Source organism: Mobula hypostoma, chromosome 6, assembly GCF_963921235.1.
Source record: "Mobula hypostoma chromosome 6, sMobHyp1.1, whole genome shotgun sequence".
NCBI classification, from domain to species: domain Eukaryota; kingdom Metazoa; phylum Chordata; class Chondrichthyes; order Myliobatiformes; family Myliobatidae; genus Mobula; species Mobula hypostoma.
The window spans coordinates 183,952,682-183,970,856 of record NC_086102.1 but is presented as its reverse complement, the minus strand read 5'-3'; the positions used below and the strand labels follow the sequence as shown (position 1 = coordinate 183,970,856).

The 18,175-nt window shown below is 40.0% G+C and overlaps 1 protein-coding gene across 3 annotated transcripts in view; it reads left to right on the top strand.

Annotated features, from left to right (window-relative positions):
• The window catches only part of slc12a8 (solute carrier family 12 member 8), a 148,818-nt gene that overhangs the window by 9,696 nt on the left and 120,947 nt on the right, over nt 1–18,175 (top strand). For all 3 annotated transcript variants that reach the window (XM_063050152.1, XM_063050151.1, XM_063050150.1), the window contains exons 2-5: nt 3,178–3,405; nt 7,814–7,960; nt 12,617–12,808; nt 17,501–17,732. In XM_063050152.1, coding sequence (XP_062906222.1) covers nt 3,280–3,405; nt 7,814–7,960; nt 12,617–12,808; nt 17,501–17,732 — 697 coding nt within the window. In that variant the 5' untranslated portion in view covers nt 3,178–3,279. The remainder of the gene's footprint in view (nt 1–3,177; nt 3,406–7,813; nt 7,961–12,616; nt 12,809–17,500; nt 17,733–18,175) is intronic.

Below are 18,175 nucleotides of genomic sequence, written 5' to 3'. Positions count from 1 at the left end.
CATAATAGAATCAATGAAGGACCACATCCAACAGGGCAGGCAAACAGTGTGCAAAAGACAATAAACTGTGCAAATACAAAAAAAAAAGGAAAAAAAGAAATAATAAATTAAAAAGCAATAAATATCGAGAACATGAGATGAAGAGTTCTTGAAAGTGAGTCCACTGGTTGTGAGAAAAGTTCAGTGAAGTTTTCCCCTCTGGTTTAAGAGCCTGATGGTTGAGGGGTAATACCTGTTCCTGCACCTGGTGGTCTGAGTCCTAAGGCTCCTGTATCTTCCAGCTGTCAAAGTTTGAATGGTAACATAACTTGGTATAACCAAATTCGTTAAAATTTATCACAAAGGAAGTTAAACACTGTAAAAAATAATGATTAGCTCAGGGAGGATTTAGTGGCAGGGGAAAACAAGTTAGGCAGGTCTAGGGCATTGATAATGTTAATATTTTACTGATTTAAAATAATATCTGAGATATCAATGGGTACCAACTGCCCTTACAACAGCATTGGATTTAAGTTGTGAGCATTAGGATAAAAAAAAACAGTTAACCAGAGTTCTACCTGTAATTTAGAATGCTTCCAGAATCACTTTATTGCCAGTATGTGAAACATACCAGAATTGATTGTGGTTTGATGTTGAGCATAAAACACAGGACAATACCATATCAAACAACACATTAGCAACCAACATTTTACAAGACAACAGTTCAAAAAGCCATAAGCAATCTACAATTAGCAGATGGGTCAGATGCACAAACATCAATAATCAAACCTTACTAAATGTGAACACATGAATAGACTCAATAATTATCAACAGAACAATGAAAGCAGGAAAGACCAATTAATGGAAGTTGTTCAGAGACAGACAGACGTTATTTGAGAATCTGCATAGCTACAGAAAAGCTTCAGGGAGGACCCGATGTCATGGTGGTGATGGACTTGTAGCAGCTCCCTGATGGCAATTTGGTGACAAGGGAACCGCTGGGAGTCTGCAGTAATTTTTCCACCTCTTCTTCGCTCTGGTGATTAACAGGTCTTCCATCTAAAAAAAAACAAAAAAAAATCACATCAATCGAGAGAGAGAGAAAAAGCCGAAATGTTAAGACCTTTAGAATTAGTTGAAAATTTTACTGTTAAATTGAAAGCTATTGATACAAAGATAGTATCTCTGCTCATCAAAACTTCCTTGTGTATTAATTGCAATTTGAGCCTTTGCCCTTCCAGCTGATTGGTACACTGAATGGAGATTTTCTACTGTATTTCTATTGCTGTATGTGAATGCTGCCGGACTTGACTGAGTTTGGAAAATCTGTCTGAAGCATTGATTTTTGTTATGAGCTGTGGGTGGAGTGGTGGATTCCACAGTTTCTTGGGCAGACAGCGCAAAGGCTTGCAGGTTGCAAAGCGTCATTTGAATAACTCTACCACAGGGCACTTGGAAAGTAGTAATTTTATAGAATCTACATTATGGCTTTTCAGCACTTATTGTTTTCTTTGAAATGTAAGTGCTGTCGATCAGGGTTTCTTTTAGTCTGCCTGTAAGTGGTGAATTCCTTCTGTTCTGACACCACTTAAAGATTGAGGAGATGAGCAGGAATTTCTTTAGCTCGAGAGTGGTGAATCTGTAGAATTTGTCGCCACAGCGGCTGTGGAAGCCAAGTTATTGGGTATGTTTAAGGCAGAGGTTGATAGTCAGGGCATAAAGGAATATGGGGAGAAGGCAGAAGATTGGGGCTGAGAGAGAAAATGGATCAACCATTATGAAGTGGAGGAACAGACTCGATGGGCAAAATGCCCTAATTCTGCTCCTATAACTTATGGTCTTAAGCTAGACATTCAAGGAAAATTAAATAATAAAAAAAAATAATTTTAAGGCAATAGTTTATCATCATCAAGAAAGGTTGGGCTAGACCTCACTGACCTGGCCCAATTTCTCAGGACTGTTCTTCACTGGTCCAGTTAGAAAGGGATTAACTTCCGGTCTTGAAATGGTTTGGGCTGTGGCAGTAAGCGGGGGAAGTCCTGGTCCTGAAGGACTCGACAGTCAGCAAAGCCTTGCCTCCAAGCTGTCACAGCTCTAAAGAATTTTTAATAGTTTTAGAGATCTTGAAATTGTAGTAAGCGAATTAAATGCTTTTAGATTATTAAAAGAGTTTCATTAATGCAAAATGTAATGAAAAGACAAAATTATTTATAAATATCTGGGTTTCATTATAAAGTAAACTTTGATATGGTAATCAAAATTAGTATTGGGAGAACAAAACCTGTTAATAAATAATTAATTGCTAGGTTCAATTGTTTGTATTATTGTTTCTATATTAATTTAAGAACCATAGAGTTATACAGCACAAAAGTAGGCCCTTTGGCCCAACTTATCCCTACTGACCAAGATGCTTACTTCAGCTAGTTCCATTTGTCCTTTGGTTGTACATGTGAGCAAAGGAAGTTCACACTAATTTTCTTGTGCTGTTACTTAATGTTAACTAACATTTTCCAAAACTGCATTCAAAATAGATGATTAGCCATTAATCTTTCTGAGTTTTAGTTACTTTTCTATACAGCAACAATTGTTGTTTTTAAAATTAAATTGCAAATTATATCTTGTATGTTGTAGTTACTCGAAAGCAAACCAAAACTGCTGAGACTGAGTACGGGAATTGACGCACTTCCGAAATAATTAAGTTCTAAATTGGGAAAAAAAACAGCAAAGGCAAACAATCTTAGAGCAATTTATTTATTTTTTTTTAAAGCTCAATTGAAACTAAATTGGTGATATGACAAAACTAAGTGAAATAATGAAATAATTTATTCCAATTAGCGGTCAACAGAAAAAGTATCATTCCCTAGTTGCCCCTTTCATCTTGACTAAACTGATGAAGACAACCCATTAATACATAACTATACTCTTTGCTTCTACCACCAGCCCCACTGACATGACAAATTACCCATCATAAACACGCAACACAAAATACAATAGATAGACAGAACATCGATGCGTGGTTTCTATACTGTATAAAGCACACTAAGGAAATCCTGGGACATCTCATTAGACCAATATTTGTTGGAATAACATGTCACTTAACTTATATTACCACCTGTTAGAATCCTCTGGATTTGAGATCTAACTGATACTCAATACTCAATTGAATAACCTGCAGACTTGTGTTTTTTTTTGTTTTAGGGTGAAGAATGAAGTGGCCACTTTTTATGAAGACAAAAGAAAACACCGGAATCAAACCGAAGCATTGATGTTTATCTGTTTGCTCCTCACTATTTCCTCAGTATGGAAGAAGACCAGGATCTGAGGCGTAATTCAAGGGTGACAGATAAAGCAATGTTACTAAAAAGTGGTGGCCAGGAATATCCACGTATTGGGCATGTCCAAGAACTTTTCCACGAAGCTGCACAGGTTAATTTGACTGACAAATTACTGCACTTAACACCTCTTGCAAACTTTTTGAGCAGATTTTCACTTGAGTTTTGAACCAAAGTTGTTGGAGGGGAAAGTGGATTTGGATTTGAATTTATGGAGTACCTTCCAAAACTTACAGCTTGGAGTTGGCTAAGTAGTTTTGAACTGTTTACTATCAGGTTTAATAAGAAAACAATGGCCAATTTGAGTACTACATTCTGAATTTCACCAGGGCATAAGATATAAGAGCAGAATTAGGTCATTTGGTCCATCAAGTGTACTCCACTATTTCATCATGGCTGATCCATTTCCCTGTCAGCTCCAATCTCCTAACGTCTCCCCATATCCCTTCATGCCCTGAATAACCAAGAATTTATCAACCTGCCTTAAATATATCCAATGCCTTGGCCTCCACAGCCACTTGTGGCTTTGAATTCCACGGATTCACCACTCTCTGGCTAAAGAAATTCCTTCTCATCTCCATTCTAAATGGACTTTCCTCTATTCTGAGGCTGTGTTCTCTGGTCCTAGTCTTCCCCAAATGATCTCTCTTTGGTTGATCATAGCTATTGGCAAAAAAAAAATGTGGGTTAATTCAGATAGTTTGGCTAAAATTTATTCTAGTCTTTGTAAGAATGCCCATTCTGTTTCTGCCAGATCATAAAGCAAAGTCCTCTCACCATAAGGGAGAGAAAAGAGACTGCAGTTGCCTGAATCTGGGGCAATAAACAGTCTGGAGGTACTCAAGGAGTTGAGAAGCAACCGTAAGGATAGTGGTTGGGGGTGGGTGAACTTTTAATGTTTTAGGTCAGAACCATGCAAGAGAACTGAAAATGGAGAGGGAAGACAGCAAGTATAAAGAGGGGGGCGGAATGGTGAGAAAGGAAGGTTAATGCGATTGGTGGGCTGAGGAGGGGTGAAGGGTGATGGGCAAGTCCAACCAGGAAGGGGTGAGGGTGGAGTGGAGTTGGGAGCTGGTGACAGGTGGGTGATAGGTGGAGATGGAGGAAATAGAAAGGAGAGGTGGATGGAGCCAGGAGGAGGGAACTGAATGTGGAGGTTTTGTGGACTGCTGTAACACCAAGGCTAACAGTGGTGAAATATGACGTCAAGGAGGTGATTATAGGAACAATTAAGGGAGAGGTGAATTCCAGTTGGAGCCAGAACCAGATAGGAGAGAGGAGGGGAGAAATCTTACGGGTGAATTTAGTGTGCAGTGTTGGATGGAACCAGGAGGGGTCAAAGATATCCTTAGTTGTCCAATCACTTTCAGCTCCTGTCTCACCACCCCTCACTCTCCCCTTTATATAGACCATCTGCCCTCTGATCTGAGTTCCTTCAGAACTTTGATACTACTGTTGGACTTTGAACTCTCTCTGGATTTCAGGTAGAGAAAGGTTGCATTTTCAACTTTCAAAGTAAGTTTATTATCAAAGTACATGTATGTCACCACATACAACCCTGAAATTAATTTTCTTCTGAGTGTACATCCAAGAACCCTAATAGAATCAAGGAAAGACTGCACCAAACAGGAGGGACAAACAATAAATATGTAAAGGACAATGAATTGTGTAAATACAAAAAAAATAAGAAATAAATATTGAGAACATGAGATGAAGAGTCCTTGAAAGTGAGTCCAGGGGTTGTGGGAACAGTTCAGTGATGGGGCGAGTGAAGTTTTCACCCTTGGCTCTAGAGCCTGATGGTTGAGGGGTAATAAATGTTCCTGAACCTGGTGGTGTGGTCCTTGAGACTCCTGTACCTTCTTCCTGATGGCAGCAGTAAGATGAGAGCATGGCCTGGGAGGTGGGGGTCCTTTACGATGGATGCTGCTTTCCTATGACCGTGTAGATATGCTCAATGTTGGGGAGGACTTTACTGGTGATGGACTGGGCTGTATCCACTACTTTTTGTAGGGTTTTCCATTCAAAGGCATTGGCGTTTCCCTACCAGGGCATGATGCAACCAGCCAATATACCCTCCACCACACATCATGCCAATCTTCACAAACTTGTCAAGAAGTGGAGACGCTGCCGTGCTTTCCTCATAATTGCATTTATATGCTGGGTCCAGGACAGAGTCTCTGAAATGATAACACCAAGGCATTTAAAGTTGCTGATCCTCTCCACCTCCGATCCCCTGATGAGGACTGGCTCATGGATCTCTGGTTTCCTCCTGCTGAAGCCAATAAACAGGTCCTTGCTCTGGCTGACATCAAGTTGAGGGGTTGTTGATAGGGCACTCTTCATCCAGACTTTCAATCATCCTCTATGCTGATTCATCACCTCCTTTGATTCCACCTACGACAGTATTGTCTTCAGCAAACTTGAATATGGCATTGGAGCTGTCATAAGCGTACGGTACGTGGAGTGGGACAAAACGCACAGGCTTGTGGTACACCTGTGCAGTTGGATATTGTGGAGGAGATGTTGCCAATCCAAACCGCATGGCCTCTGAAAGTAAGGGAATCAAGAATCCAATTGCACAAGGAGGTATTGAGGCCAAGGTCTTGAAGCTTATTGATCAGTTTTGAGGGGATGATGGTATTGAATGCTGAGCTGTAGTCAATAAAAAGCATCTTGATTTATGCACTTTTGCTGTCCAGACGTTCCAGGGTTGAGTAAAGAGCTGATGAAATGGCATCTGCTGTGGATCTGTTGTGCCAGGAGGCAAATGGGAACGTATCTAAGTTGCCAAAGAGGCAGGTGTTGATATGTTTCATCACCAACTTCTCAAAGCACTTCATTACAGTAGATATAAGAGCTACTGGATGATAGTCATTGAGCGACTCCTGCTTCTTGGGTACCAGCATAATTGAAGCCTGCCTGAAGCAGGTGGGTAACCTCAGGTTGCCAAAGCGAGAGCTTCAAGATATTAGTGAGCACTTCAGCCAGTTGATCAGTACAGGTCTTTAGTACTTTGCGGGTACCCCGTTTAGGCCGAATGCTTACCATAAGTTCACCCTCCTGAAGGATGCTCTCATGTCGGCCTTAGGGACTGAAATCACAGGGTCTTTGGGGGCTCTGGGAGTATGTGAACATTGCTCCATGTTTTGATGGTCAAAATGAGCTCATCTGGAAGCAAAGCCCTGTTGTCACCTATTTCGCTTGGTTTCACTTTGTAAGAGGTAATGGCATTCAAGCCCTGGCACTGAGGTAGAGCATCCTGCTGTGACTCAAGTTTGGTCTGGAACCGCCACTTAGCATGCAAGATGGCTTTCTAAAGATCGTAGCTGGATCTCTTGAACCTTACTTGGTTGCCAGACCTGAATGTCTCTGATCTGGCCCTTAGCAAATTGCGGATCTTGTGGTTTATTGAGGGCTTTTGGTTGGGGAAGATGCTGACTGATTTTGGGGGACACGCTCACCCACTACCTTTTTAATAATTTTGGCTACCAGTACTAACATTTGATGTTTTCTGTGACAGAGTTAAAGCATTGATATTTCTTAGAATTAGCGATCAGATTGAGGCACCTAGAAACAGGTCTAAAATAGATATTTGAGCTCTCCAGAAGTTTATTTAAAAAAAAGCTGTTTAGCTTCAACGTTTCCTGATCGAACATCCGTAATTGTGTAAGGCAAAATATGGTTAAATCTGACATTGAACAAGAGTTCTAAACCGCAGTTGCCATGGTCATTTTAGAATAAGTTTTTCATTATAATCAATTAAAAGAAAAGTTTTAGGAGTCAGCATAGGCTCTACGTTTAAATATGTCCGTTTTATTTGTTAGATTTCACTGTGCTTTGGCTGTAAAGATTTTGCAGAACATCTTTCACAGAAATGCAAAGTGTTTGTGAATATTGAAATAATGTTTAATTTTTTAATTTACCTGTAGTTTTTATAGAATCAAAGACAGTTTAAAGAACATGTTTTGGGGTCATATCACGGCCATCTTCAGATGTTCAATACACTTTGGCATTAGTTTTAACAATTCGAGAGGTTTATAGCAACTACAATGTGCATTGTGTGCACAATTGCAAAGGATATACCAGTACTCTATAACTAACTTTAAAACTGATTTATATAGACTGTCCTATTTGTACACAAGTATAAGCTATTTCAACGCTTGCATTCATAAAATTGCTGTTAAATGTATATCCTTACATGTTTGATGACTGTGAGTCAATGTGGCCTTCTGTTGCTGAGTAGGTTCAAAGTGGTTTAGATAATGAGAAGATTTTCCAGTTTCTGTTTCAAGATGTGATTTGTATGTGAGCACGTTTCAAGGAGTAAGACTATACACTGCTTTGCAATCAGCTTACAAAACTGCATGTTAAAATTCCTATCACTTCTTGCTGTCTTTATTTGACAAGGCAACTAGTTATTTGATATGAATGCTTAGGAAGAAAGGGAAAAAAATGGCTTCCTGGTACTAATTGGAGAATGATGCTGATTTATCATTTAGGTATCACAGCCCCATGTCAAACCCTGGTGGAAAGTTAAGGTATTTGTCTGGGAACCAGTGTTATTTGGAACGTGGGATGGAGTCTTCACGACTTGCATGATAAATATTTTCGGAGTGGTTCTGTTCCTGCGCACAGGGTGGCTTGTGGTAAGTGTCTAATTATTTTCCACCACTTTTACAACTGTGTTGACTTCATGACGCTCAACTTTCAATTATGGGGCATTAATTTGCCTGAAGAAAGCTTTGCACCATTTCTGTAACATTCCCTTTCTTGTGTAGAATAAAGCAATATTTCAAAAAAGATGCACAAGAAGAAATTGTAAGCAGATGTTAGTCAAGAACAGCAGAAATAAAGAATTGTTGAATTGTTTTATTTTACTGCCAATTGTTTAATTTGTTCCATTTTATTCTGAAAAGTAGTGTAGTAGTTAGCATGATGCTTTACAGTACCAGCAACCCACTGCTTGCATGTTCTCCGTGACTGGTTGCTAGGTTAAGTCAGGGGTTGCTGGGTGGCGTGGCTCAATGGCCAAACGGTTTACACCATGCTGTGTCTCAATAAATGAAATGAATTGACAGTAAAACAAATTGGTTGGTAATTAATAGCTTGTTTGAATTTTATCACCTGACTCTTAACATTAAAGGAACAGAATTTTAATTTGTTGTTTTATAAGCTTAGACATTCTTCTCCACACCAATTTGTTGCGCACAATTTATGAAGTAGAAAACAACCAAATTTTTATTCCAACCATTTTATTTTATTTATTTAACGGTGTAGCACATAGTTTGTCCTTCCAGCCCTTCGATCCGCGTCGCACCGTCCCGCCCCAGCAACCCCACAGCCCTGATTAACCTTGACCTAACCACGGGACAAGTTGCAATGGCCAGTTATCCTACCTGGCACGTGGACTGTGGGAGGAAACGGGAAGAAAGGGAAAACCCATGCATTTCACGGGGGAACGTACAGAGACTCCTTACAGAACGGCACCAGAATTGAACTCTGAAACCCGAAGTGCCCCAAACCAGATTAATGTTGTGCTAACCACAACACTACTGTGGTGCCCTCACAGAATATTTATTCTAAGGACTACAAATAAATAGTCACCTTGATATTTCATGAATTTTAAAACACTTATTTCATTTTATAGTATGTTGTAAGACAGAATCATCCATTAAATGGTAAGAATAGCAAATATGTTACATTTACTGTCGCACCTCAGGGGTGTGTGCTTAGCCCACTGCTCTACTCTCTATATACCCATGGCTGTCTGGCTAGTCTTAGCTCAAATACCATCTACAAATTTGCTGCCGATACAACCATTGTTGGTAGAATCTCAGATGGAGACGAGAGGGTGTACAGGAGTGAGATATACCAACTAGTGGAGTGGTGTCACAGCAACAACCTGGCACTCAACGTCAGGAAGACAAAAGAGCTGATTGTGGACTTCAGGAAGGGTAAGACGAAGGAACACATACCAATCCTCATAGAGGGATCAGAAGTGGAGAGAGTGAACAGCTTCAAGTTCCTAGGTGTCAAGATCTCTGAGGATCTAACCTGGTCCCAACATATCGATGTAGTTATAAAGAAGGCAAGACAGCGGCTATACTTTATTAGGAGTTTGAAGAGATTTGGCATGTCAACAAATACACTCAAAAACTTCTATAGTTGTACTGTGGAGAACATTCTGACAGGCTGCATCCCTGTCTGATATGGAGGGTTACCGCACAGGACCGAAAGAAGCTGCAGAAGGTTGTAAATCTAGTCAGCTCCATGTTGGGCACTAGCCTACAAAGTACCCAGGACATCTTTAGGGATCGGTGTCTCAGAAAGTCAGCGTCCTTTCTTAAGGACCTCCAGTACCCAGGGCATGCCCTTTTCTCACTGTTACCATCAGGTAGGAGATACAGAAGCCTGAAGGCACACATTCAGTGATTCAGGAACAGCTTCTTCCCCTCTGCCATCCAATTCCTAAATGGACATTGAACCCATGAACACTACTTCACTTTTTTTTAATATACAGTATTTCTGTTTTTACACATTTTTAAAATCTATTCAATACACATTGATTTACTTGTTTATTTATTATGTTTCATTTTATTTATTATTTTTTTCTCTCTCTGCTAGATTATGTTTGCATTTGAACTGCTGCTGCTAAGTTAACAAATTTCACATCACATGCCGGTGATAATAAACCTGATTCTAATTTATTCCATGACTTAAATCGTAACAGATTTGTCTCATTAGACAGTTAGCTTGTTTTGCTTCCTGAAAATCTGTAAAGCAAGAGGTTCCAAGGGATCCGACTGAAATATCATTCTGTAAACTAAATGGCACCATGACCAGCTACACGTGCAACAAATAAAGCTAATGCTGACTAAACATTGATGTGTATCTTTTGGTCTAAATCAATTGCATTCAATCTGTAAACATGACTTTAACACAGAAGATTAAAGAACAGATTTTTTAAAAACATTAGCTCTATTTGTCACATGCACATCAGAACATCGAAAAATGCAGAGAAATGCGTAGCGTATGTCAAAGACCTACAGGGTCCGAGGATCTGCTGGGGCAACCCGCAGGAGTCACCAGGCAGTTGGCACCAACTGCAGTTACTAACCCTAACCTGTACGTCTTTGGAATGAGAGAGGAAACCAGAGGACCTGGAGGGAACCCACACCATCATGGGGAGAACATACACAGAGACAGCGGCAAGAATTGAATCCTGATTGCCAGCACTGTAAGAGTTCCACAAGACCAAGATGTGCTCAGGTGTAGTCACATTCTTGCAACACTGCTTATTTCACAATGCTCTAATTACTTTATGATCATTTAAAAATAACAAGGTAGCCAGATTTTGTCAGAAATGGGGCAAAGGATCAGGTGGAATTTGAGATTTGATTGGTTGGCTCTGTAGACAGTGCGTTAAGCTGGTTTTTGTGTAGATCCAGCAGATTACTTTTGAAGTGTAGTTACTTTTACATTAGGAAATTGAGACAATAGTTTCAGCAAAAGTGCTAGATAAATTGGTAAACTGTTTTTTTGTTGTCACGTGCTGAAGTACAATGAAAACTTGTCTTGGCATACTGTTCATACAGATCAATTCAACACAACAGTACTGTAGTAATTTGATGTATTACATTCTACTGCTGCAAAAAAAAACAAATTTCATGACGTGTGAAGGATGATGAACTGGATTATGCTCGTCTCTATAGTGGACTGAGAGTGGTTCAAATACACCAGAGAACAAATAATAATCTTGGCATGTCTATGGTAAGATAAGGCAAGGATTAAAGATCATGTCCAGGCAAGAGCATGTTGCAGCAGTTGTAGTCAGGTGAGACCTTTGAAGTGAGACCACCAGAGACATCTCTGCTTACTACAGACGATATGCGGGGCCAACTGAGGCAGTGTGTACGGGAGCCAGACAAGTGAAGCCTTTGCAGTGAGACTTCTTCAGAAAGGTTGTCTTAAAACATAGCATTCCTTTACACAATAGGGGGAGCTAGAGACAGACAAGGTAGAAATAATGGAAGGATGTGAAATACACTCCGCAACTAGGGGAAATTGCTTTTCTAACTTTAAGTTGTCATCAGTTGTCAACTTGAAATTACAATTCACTTTTAATCCCTCTATTGTTTATGGAGTTTGATCTTGGAGGCAAGGAATTCACTCAAACATATACATCAGAAATGGTCAATATCTGTAGCTGATAAACCAATTCTGCATAAAATAGCTGTTTTCTGTTCAGACGAGAACAGTGTGGGTGATGGGCCATGCTGTTCTCCTTATGCACAAGTAAAACAAAAATATGTTGGAATCATAATGTGTGTGTTTTAGGCCCAGTTATTTCATCTTATTATAAAGGAAAGATTAAATATTTTTTCTGCATCTAATAAAATAATTTGCTTTTTTTTCTCAGAATGAGTGAAAAGTAGCATTAAATCTGTCTGTCCAGGTGAGCTCTGGGACACCTTGTTCAGTCATTCCATAATGATAGTACGTTATGAACACAGGATCAAGACTGCACCATTTGATTACGAGGGGTGATTGATAAGTTCGTGGCCTAAGGTAGAAGGAGTCAATTTTAGAAAACCTAGCACATTTATTTTTCAACATAGTTCCCCCTCCTACATTTACACATTTAGTCCAGTGGTCATGGAGCATATGGATCTTGGACCTCCAGAAAGTGTCCACTGCAGGGGTGATTGATAAGTTCGTGGCCTAAGGTAGAAGGAGATGAGTTATACAGCTCTCGTTACATGCACATGCAGTTCAACTCTTTGAGTGATTATGCAGAAAGTTTGAAGTTAATAACTCATCCACGACTGCTGGACTAAGTGTGTAAATGTAGGAGGGGACTATAAAAAATAAATGTGCTAGGTTTTCTATAATTGACTCCTCCTACCCTAGGCCACAAACTCATCAATCACCCCTCGTAGAACTTGCTGCTCTTAAAATTCATGAAAAAATGATTTATGAATTGGGAGCAGGACTAGGCTACTTGGTTTCTCAATTGACTGAGTAGATGAGGCTTCATGTTGTGGTTGAGAAAAACTATTCATCTGCAAATTAACGATTCTGCTCATGAAATAGCTAATGCTTCCAGAGGAATGTGAGATTCACCTTGACCACACTTTGCTACCTGATCTGCCGAGTTCCTCCAGCATTTTGTGTGTGTTACTCTGGATTTCCCGCATCAGCAGAATCTCTTGTGTTTATCTATCTACTATTAAAATGTTCAGTTTATTATGTTGGCACTAGTTGGGTTCATATCATTGATCTTTGCAATTTTTAACTCTCAGGGAAATACTGGAATCCTGCTGGGAATGTTTATGGTGACCCTGGTTATCTTGGTTGCTTTGGTGACAGTTCTGTCAGGAATTGGAGTGTTGGAGAGGTGCAGTCTTGGGAATGGTGGAATATACGCCATGCTTTCTACAGTCCTGGGAGGCCAAGTAGGAGGAACATTTGGATTTCTCTATGTATTTGGACAGGTAATCATGATAAGTAAATGGTGCTTTTTATGAAGTACAGAGTTCTGCTATTCTGGGGATCTAGATTTTAATTATTTCACCTATAGTGGTCATCTCAGTCAAAGTCCTCAGCTTCAGAATTTCTTGATTGTTTGCATCTCTCACCTTTTTCCTTTCTTGAGTCATTCCTTAAAACCCACCTTTTGGATCAAGTCTGCCTCATTATGTAGCTGGGTGCCATGTTATGTTTGATAACATTGCTGTGATTTTTTTCAATTTTTTTTGTGTAGAAGGGCCTATGTAAATACAAGTGTCGTTTAGTTTGCATTCTTTCATAATCTTTAACGACAATTCAAAGTTCAAAGTTAATTAATTATTAAAGTTCATATACATCACCGTATACAACCCTGAGATTCACTTTCCAGTGGGCATACTCAACAAATCTATAGAATAATAACCGTAACAAAATCAGTGAAAGACTGCCCAGCTAGGGCATTCAACCAGAGTGAAGAAGACAGCAAACGATGCAAATACAAAAAATAAGAAATAGTAATAAATATATAAGCAATAAATATTGAAAAGGTGAGAAAGACTCCTTGAAAGTGAGTCCATTGGTTGTGAAAACATTTCTACAATATATGATTATTGCACTTGGCTAAATAGCTGATTCTACATTTAATTCTGGCACTGTAACAGTGGCAATATCGCAGTATTCCAATCCCAAAAACAGGCCCAATATTCCAAATGGCACCAGCAAGCTGTCAAAGAATTGGGAATCCTTCCTGTGACACTTCTGAAATAGTAATGAATTTGAATTCTGCTATACAGCTTGGCCACAAAAAAAAATTTGGGTTCAATTTTGCAATCAACAGTAATCAAGTTTGCAATGATTTATCACATGTTTTTACAAATCCTAAGTATTTGGCCCCATTCCCAAATTCAACTTAAGGATGTCTGTAAAAATAGAACTCATTCCGTAATCAGGAAAGGCCTGAAATCTGGAATATCTGTCTATCTGTCACCAGCAATGTTTTGTTGATGCAGAAGCTGAAATATTAGCTTTTCAAAAATAAAAATTTCAGTGTTGTACCAAGCCATCATTCCCACTCTACCTCTATGCCCTAAAGAAAAATTGACTGGATAATAATTCTCTTAGATAAATTCAAAAGCACTAAATTGAAGGTGTAGCATTCATTTCTATCTCATACAGCTAACAATCTTGAGGTATTTACAATATTTTAGAGGTTGTAAGTATTGCAGTCTCTTGTAAGTACATTAATGGTATTCAAGAAAGCTTCTTGATTCAAGCATGCAACTATGTATGTTTTAAATATTGTTAGTTTTCCTCCATTATAATTAAGAAAGAAACCTGTGGATGTTGGAAATATGAAACTGAAAACAAGATACTGGCATATTCAGTCTGACAGGATTGAATTGAATTGACTTTATTACTTACATCCTTCATCTACATGAGGAGTAAAGATCTTTATGTTACGTCTCCATTCAAATGTGCAATGTGCAATTATAGTAAATTATAAAAAAATTTATGTCCAACAAGATAGTCAATATAACATAGAAATACAGTTGAATCAGCATGAATTAAGCAGTCTGATGGCCTGGTGGAAGAAGCTGTCCTGGAGCCTGTTGGTCCTGGCTTTAATGCTGGGGTACCATTTCCCAGGTGGTAGCAGCTGGAACAGTTTGTTGTTGGGGTGACTCGGGTCCCCAGTGATCCTTTGGGCCTTTTTTATACACCTGTCTTTGTAAATGTCCTGAATAGTGGTAAGTTCACACCTACAGATGTGTTGGGCTGTCCGCACCATTCTCTGCAGAGTCCTGCGATTGAGGGAAGTACAGTTCCCATATCAGGCAGTGATGCAGCCAGTCAGGATGCTCTTGATCATGCCCCTGTAGAAAGTTCTTAGGATTTGGGGGCCCACACCAAACGTCATATGACATGGCATGTAATGATGATGTTGATTCCTCACTTCAATTCCTACAGATCTACAAAATAAAATTGACATTAAAAGTGGGTGTCCTTAAGAGTATTATGAAGGGGATAGAAACAAAATTAAAATGCTGCCAATACGCAAACTGCCTAAAGTAGGGATTTCCAACTATTCTTATGCCATGGACCAATACCATTAAGCAAGGGGTCTGTGGACCCCAGACTGGGAACCCCTAGCCCAAAGGCACAAGAGACAGCACATGCTGGAATCTGCAGCAACAATCTGCTGGAGGAATTCAGCAGGTCGAGCAGCATCTGTGAGAGGAAAGGAGTTGTCAACGTTTCGAACCAAAACCCTACATCAGGATAAGTACTGGCTCTCCTGCTTGGTAGCACAAGTGAGAACAAGACTTTATGTTTCAGATCAATAGTCTTTCATTAGATCATTTGTTCTTTTTAGGTCTGGAATTTCAAATTTCTTTCCCTTTCCACAGAAAGGTGCGACTCCTGGAAAGTGAATGCCCTCAAATCCTTTTGTTCCCTGGATCTGGAGTACCTGGTGCTGCTGTGTAGATCTTTCTGGCTGCCTAGGGAGTTCACAGCTGTTATTATTACAGCCGTGTATATTCTGCCACAGGCTGATAATGACCAGTTTGTGTATTGCCAGCCTTTTAATTTTGTTTCTATCCCCTTCATAATACTCTTAAGGACACCCACTTTTAATGTTAATTTTATTTTGTAGATCTGTAGGAATTGAAGTGAGGAATCAACATCATCATTACGTGCCATGTCACATGACATGGGCAATCATGGTTTCCATGACCATGATTGTTCTTGGCAAATACTTCTACAGAAATGATTTGCCATTGCCTTCTGGGCAGTGTCTTTAGAAGACGGGTGACCCCAGCCATCATCAATTCCCTTCAGAGATTGTCTGCCTGGTGTCAGTGATCACATAACCAGGACTTGTGATATGCACCAACTGCTCCTAGGACTACCCAGCATCTGATCCCATGGCTCCACGTGTCTGTGTCTGGGGACACTAAGCAGGTGCTACACCTTGCCTATGGGTGATTTGCAGGCTAGTGGAGGGAAGGAGCATCTTACACCTCCTTTGATAGAGACAGATCTCCACCCCGCCACCCCGAAGTGAGGCATAGGTTTAAAATAAAAAGCTGTGAGGGGAAAAATTAGAAAAGGAAGTGACTGATACAGCATGAGAGCAAATATATTTTTCCATAGGCAACCTTTCATTAAGACCATAAGACATGGACCATAAAACTGCGTAACTCTCTGCTAAAGGCTAGTCTACTTAGATCTGCAGGCAGCAATTAATCATATGCACATTAGTTATTCAATTTTCTACAACACCAATGAATACAGGCCACATTAAGTGCAGTTGCAATTCCTGCCTCTGCCTGCAAAGAGTTTATACATTCACCCCTTGACCGTGTCATTTTCCTCTCTCAAAGACCCAACGTTTGGTAGGTTACTTGGTCATTGTAAATTGTCCTGTAATTAGTCGAGGATTAAACTGGGGGTTGCTGGGCGGTGTGGCTCGAAGGGCCGGAAAGACCTATTTCACACTGTATCTCAATCAATAAATGAATTAAATTAAACATACTTTGTAGACAGAATGGAAGTGTTAGTCATTTCCTCCTCCATCGCTGAATGTGCTGATTTTCCTTTACTAAACTACAGTATAATATCCTCCGAAGAAATAAAATGCCTTGATTGATATTACCTCAGACAATCATTTTAAAGTGCTGTGCTTCTTTTTCACACTTTATTTTAAGACCATTGTATTTCCTTTACCCACTGTGGCATTTTTGCAGGTGTAGGCATTCTTCTACTCTGCAGCTCAGAACACCGACACGTTTATTTATAGCCAGACAGCTTTAAGGTACAACTAATGTGACCTACTTAACAAAAAAATTGTCCTCTCCTTTCTGTAAACCTGGTATTGTTCAAGAAGAAGAATGCTTCCTTTTATCGCCAGTCATGTCAATTAGAACAAGAGAGCATGTGGATCAACGGTATACTCAACCCGAATTTTGTTCGGGATATTAATGAAAATTTTTTGCCTCTTGAAGCCATAGGTTTTGTGCAAGGTGTCTATTGTTCACAGAAAGTTTGGTACCTATATTGAGGAACAGGTGTAAGCAATCTTAATTTATTTTAAGGTTATTTGTTAATCATCAAAACACCATGAATTAGGCCATTTGGCTCTTCGAGTCTACTCCGACATTTCATCATGGCTGATCCATTTTCCCTCTCAGCCCCAATCTCCTGCCTTCTCTTTGTATCCCTGCACGCCCTGACTAATCACCAAACTGTCAACCTTTGCCTTGACTCTACCCAATGACGGTCTCCACAGCCATCTGTGGCAATGAATTCCACAGATTCACCACTCTCTGGCTAAAGAAATTCCTCCTCATCTCCATTGCAAATGCATGCTCCTCTAATCTGAAGCTGTGTCCTCTGGTCGTAGACTCCCGTACCATAAGAAACGACCTCTCCACATCCACTCTACTGAGGCCTTTCAAAATTCAATAAGTTTCAATGACCTGGTGAATTCAGGCCCAGAGACATCAAACCCTTCTGATATGGTCAGCCTTTGTAATCTGGAATCATTTTTGCGAACCTCCTTTGCACCCTCTCCAATGTCAGTACCTTTCTTAGAAGAAGGGCCCCAACTTTTATTAGATTAATACACACTTATAAAACGTTCTTGATGCTGGAAGTAAATGACTGTTTTCTTACAGTGTGTTGCAGGTGCTATGTATATCACTGGCTTTGCTGAATCCATTGCTGACCTGATGAACCTTAGTAACACTTGGGCAGTTCGAGGAATTTCCATCGCTGTGCTAATAGGATTACTAGGAATTAATCTAGCAGGCGTCAAATGGATCATTCGGTTTCAACTGCTACTTTTAGCCTTGCTGGCTATCTCTACGATGGACTTTGTGGTTGGGACGTTCACACATCTGGATCCTGGTAAGAAAATTCATTTGTCAGTGCTGTTGGCAGGGCAATCATTTGCAGTTCAACAAATCCCTCTTACTTATGTGGAAGATATTTGTAGAGTTTCCAGCCTTTGCTGCCCCACTGTATATCTTGTGCCCCAGTCAGTGACATTTAAGGTTTCTTAAGGCTGTTGTAGCCTGAGGTGGCAGTGGGGATAAGCTCCCACTATCTATTCCATGTGCCTCAAATGGTATCTGACACCCAGCTCCTGGCCTTCATGTGTGGCTTAGCTACTAAATCTGGCAAGGCAGGTTACCAGTGCCATGGTTGGCAGCTCCTTTAGGAGAAGGAAACCTGATCTCCAATCTCCGCTGTCTTGTTGCCATACCCACTCATGGGAAGGCTTTGGGAGTGAACCCAAAGGGAAATCTGGAGCTGGAGTCCCTAAGGCAGTCCTGCGCTGAGATCAATGC